The sequence below is a fragment of the Taudactylus pleione genome, unplaced genomic scaffold (assembly GCF_031769625.1).
Source record: "Taudactylus pleione unplaced genomic scaffold, aTauple2 ptg000061l, whole genome shotgun sequence".
In the NCBI taxonomy this organism is placed as follows: Eukaryota; Metazoa; Chordata; class Amphibia; order Anura; family Myobatrachidae; genus Taudactylus; species Taudactylus pleione.
Genome location: NW_028284463.1, coordinates 14,176,560 through 14,181,451, shown reverse-complemented (window position 1 = coordinate 14,181,451; position 4,892 = coordinate 14,176,560). Strand labels below are relative to the sequence as shown.

The following is a 4,892-nucleotide window of genomic DNA, read 5'->3' as shown; positions in this document are numbered from 1 at the left end:
GGCGGCAGCCGGGAGGCTTGCCTGCCTTTCCGGGGGGTCGGGAGCGGCACCCGATATTCGGGAGGCTCCCGACCAAATCGGGAGGGTAGGCAAGCCTGATTTACATGTTCAACACAGGTGGCTGCAATCAGAAATTATGATGGAAGTCCAGGAGCAGAACCTCTTGTACCTGGTGGAAGGGGTCATGTTGGAGGGTCTGTCTCACCGCTGCTCTGCATAACAGAGCAGTGGGGTGAATATATGCCACAGGTGCCATCTAAACAGTGCTGGGAGAGGTTGGGTGCAGCCAGTTCAGCAGCACGGGGAGCGCTAGACATGCCCCCAGACTCATGGCAAAATGGTGGCATGATGTGAGGCCACGCCCCTGTCACTCGTGACCATGCCCCCTTTCTAGGCGCATGCATAAGTCTCGACAATAGTGTGTGGTCTCAACTTCAGTGTTAATCATGACAAGGATTTTAAACTTAATTTCAGTCTCAGACGCTTATTTGAAATTGAACCCAGATTTCGTCATAATTTTCGTTAATAAAACCTTTACATTATCGTTATCGTTACAATTTAGTCCTAAAAAAAAATCCATCCATCACTCCCTATGTACTGTAGACAATATTTAAAATTTGAGTTATTCAATCAGGGCAGGACCAACCCTGATTATTTTTGGTAAGCAAATATAGATTTTGAGGCCTCATTGCGGAATAAACTGCTGCCGAGCTGTGACGTAGTGCGAAGACGGCGCTCAATGTCTCCGAGGCCAAGCTCAATGTAAACACCTAGGACTCGCCCTTTAAGGATCCTCCCATAAAAGCATCCTAGCGGTCAGCCAGCTCCTGTGGGACGCGCAGCCTGTCCCGTCCCAGATCCTGTTACCGGGAAAGGAGATGGTTTTGGCTGAGGTGGGTCCTATACTGTCATATCGCGCACTGGGCTCTTCCATAATGGGCTGGTCAATAAAGTTTTCTTTGTTTAGTTATACCACTTTCAGACAGAAAAATCCCAAACACCCGGGTTTTTCCCGTATCGTTCAACCCGGGAAGGACCCGGGAATTTGCTCCTAACCCCCTTTCACACAGCACATAATTCCCGGGAAATTCCTGGGTAGACCCCTTTCACACAGAACCCAGATTATCCCTGCAATATACAGTGTGTGTCATAATAAATGGACTGCTTTTATGGCACACAGAGATGAGGTCATGAAAAGTGGGTGGTGTCTGCTCACTGCATACATACAATGACATAGTATAGACGACACAAGTCTTGTTTTGCAATCAATTTTTTTTTATTTGAAAGCCTCATGTTATGTGCATGTTATGTCACATGTAACACCTGCTGTATTACATTTTTTAAAGTGCTTCTTTTATTTTTCAACAAATATGCATTAGCCATTAACAACATGGCCTTAATGCATTCAACAATTTAAATATATATATATATATATATATATATATATATATATATAAAGACAATATAAAAATAGGTTGTGCTGTCATGGAACTGAAAAATATAATAGGGGAGGCACCCCAACTATTAGAACTGGGTGTCAGGGCCAGCCTTAGAAACGACACATATACAGTATACATTTGGTAATACAGCTGCCACACATGGGAGAAAGCTCACGACTGGCCTGTTAAGTGCAGTATACAAATTTTTAAATACAAAAGAAATGGAGGTAATGTGTGTACATTCTAAATTATGTACACCCCCATATATACATGTAGCTGACTTAAAGGGCACTCACACATTGCCCTAAGCTCTTTCCAGACCTGTTAACGGCAGTATAAACAGTATTGTCAAAAACAACAAGCTTCAACAAAAAAGAAATATAAACTAGACAGCAAACATGTAAAACATCATCCAAGTCTACGACTGTCTGTAGGCAGTGCTGACAATAGTGCTAAGTGGAGTGTTATGATGAGTGCCATCTGAATAACTATGCACTCTGCCATCCTGTGTATTAATCCCCGTGCCATCTGCATAAGTGCCATATTGATTAGTATTTCCTGTGCCGTCTGGACTATTATGCACAGTGACATGTGGAGTGCTAGGCACTGTGCCCTCTGGACTGGTATTGGCATGTGGACTGCTCTGTACAGTGACATGTGAATTACTATTCCCTGTGCCATCTGGATAACTATGCACTGTGCCATGTGGAGTAGCATGAGGTGGATTGGAGGGGTTACTTTGCAGAAATGGTAGCCCTCTGCTATGCTGTTGGTAATTTCTAACAGGACCCTCAGAGTACTGAGGAGGATACGTTACATAAGGTTGTGGAGTGTGTAACCTGGACACTAGACCGTTAAGGAAGGACATCTGTGCCTCTCTGTTTTCACGTGAAATTCGTTCCTGTAGACTAACAAGCTGACTGACAAATGAATTCTGTAACTCTCTTTCATTGTCAGAGAAGCGCTGGAGTCGGGCATCCTCCTGTGCCTGGAATTCAACATCAGAATCTCGCAGCCGATTTACCAGGATTCTGGTCATTGTGCGCGTTGCTAGCTCCATCTTGGAAATTTTTTTCTTCCGCTCTGGTACTTCAAAGACTAGGAATAGAAGAAAAGAAAAAATACATTTACAAATTAATTCAAAGCCGTAATGTAAACATATATGTGCTTGCGGCCTACTGCACACTAGCTTCACATTGCAACAGATACATTGAGTTTAGATTTCAGCATAGTAAAATCAGCATAGTCATACTATAATGACAAGTCAATACAGGACAGTGTTAACATCCCAAAAATAGTGGGTGTATAGTAACTTACTGTTCCTGCGCAATGTCGGAGTCTCAGTCTGTGCAGGAGCTGGCGTCCCACTCGTACTGCATCCACTCGCCTCAACCACACCCTCAAGTGTATTGGTGTCTGGGACCCCCGTGGCAGCCATCGGATCTCTGTCACTTATCTCTGTGATGTCATCAAAGAGTATTGGTGGTGTCATTGGGCAGGATTGGCTGTTCTCCGGGGTAACAACTAGACGATGATATGGAAATGGGATTAACCAGTGCAGAATTGCCAAAGACTTCATTACACTGATCGTAGTAAACCCATTCCATTCTGGAAGCACCACTTTTCCGCCTGTTATGTTTGTGAACTTTGTTGTAGTATTTGCGTCGAGCTTTCAGTTTGTTCACTACCTGCTGCTGGGTCCGCACAATGCCCCTTGAGGTGAAGACCTTAGCTATGTTTGTGTCGACTATCGCCTCCTTCACTGTGCCACTGATCTGTTTGCGGATCTCCTCCTCCCCTCTGACTGCCAGCAGCTCACGGATCTCCTCATCCTTCCAGTGCGCCATGCTTCTCTCCCTCTCTCCTTTTCTGCAGCACAATTGTAACATCAGACGCCAGCGCCACTGCCCCGTCCGCTCAGCCAATCAGGGAGACCCAGCCGCTCAGCCTGTGCACCGTCATCTCAGCCAATAAGCGCTGTTTACTATGCCCGGAGTTGAAAAACCCATGTCGGCGCCTTTCAGACAGCCGCCAACCCGTGTAAGACCCGGGAAAAACCCTGGAAAATACCTGGGTCGAAATACCGGGAATTAGGTCCCGTGTTGACCCTTTCAGACATAAAAAAAACCCGGGTCGACCTGGTAAGAGCCGGAAAATTACCGGGTTCTTTTCTCTGTCTGAAAGGGGTATTATTAGAAGGTCTCATTTACAGAGAAATAAGAACATCTATCAATCTGCGGATACAATGCAGAGCCACAAGTAGAGCAGGGTTAGGTACGGGATCTCGGTGGTCAGAACACCGACACTGGCATCCCGACAGTCAGAATCCAGATCCATGCCGGTAAGTACTCTAACCATGCGCAGCCTATCCTAACCCCCCCTCCTGCAGCCTAACCCAAACCCTTCCCCTAGTGCCTAACTTTAACCCCTGACCCTAAAAATAACCCTAATACTTACCGTCAGAAGGCCGGCGGTCGGGATGCTGGAGCCAGGATTACTCCTGTATATAAGGTCTGTGCAGTAAGAAATGGAGGATCTCCGGGCTTTTCCATTAAACACGTGCTGGGACAGGATGCACCAATAGGAGCCACCACTGCAATGTGCCAGAAATACAGTGATCACTAATGCGATCCCAGGTCAGGTCCCGTCCGCACTACAAGCTGTGAATGAGTGGGCACCCATTGCCTACAGATCCCGTTCCCTAACACGTTTGCAATATGTAGCCCATTGGCCATAATGGCTGCCATCATCTGAAGATGGCGGTAACTATCGGGGCCAAGTTCCAGAACGCTTAGCTTTCCGGAGCGTGGGAAATTCAGCATTTTAGCAGCCCCCATATTTTCTCCGATAGCCGCTGCAGTCCCCCAGTACATACATTTAGAGGATCCTTAGTATTGGTGGGTAGCCCATGAAAACAGGAATTTTCCGGGGTTATCCAGCAAATATTTTTTTAATATGCCCCTAAGGGAGATATGAAAGTTTAGTTTATCTTGAAGTAGAGTAAGAGATATTCAATGTGGGGAGAGGAACAGATTTGCCATTATCAGCTGCTTAATGACGCAGTCTAGTTTGCTGGAAGATCACCCCCCAAAAAAACATATTTGAAAGGCGCCAGGGAGACTGGTGCAGTAGCTGAGGACGACAGGGTGCTGCTGGCAGCAGGGGACTGGGGCTCGGACAGCAGCTCCTACTGCTCCCCTGTGCCCTCTGCAGCATCCAACACACACACAGGGCAGAAGCAGCAGCAGCCTCCGCCCAATCAGAGTCAGCGATAGTGATGGCTGGCTGCGCCAATAACAGGCGGAGTCTCATTGTGGGCTGCTCGGACTCGAGGTGGTTTTAGGTATGGCCATGGGTGGGGGTGCCATCGATGATTACCATTGCTGGGTCCAGCTGTGATTACCATCGATGGCACACAAACCATCGATAGTGAACCTTGAACGGTTTGCACCC

General features: G+C 46.8%; 1 protein-coding gene across 1 annotated transcript; it reads right to left on the bottom strand.

Annotated features, from left to right (window-relative positions):
• Positions 1–1,743: 1,743 nt before the first annotated feature.
• On the bottom strand, positions 1,744–3,046 carry LOC148535086 (uncharacterized). Its single transcript, XM_088464501.1, has 3 exons — positions 2,757–3,046; positions 2,052–2,537; positions 1,744–1,760 (listed from the first exon to the last, which is right to left on the bottom strand). The coding sequence occupies exons 1-3, from the start codon at positions 3,016–3,018 to the stop codon at positions 1,744–1,746; spliced, it is 765 nt and encodes a 254-aa protein (XP_088320627.1). The 5' UTR covers positions 3,019–3,046.
• Between the last annotated feature and the right edge of the window lie 1,846 nt (positions 3,047–4,892).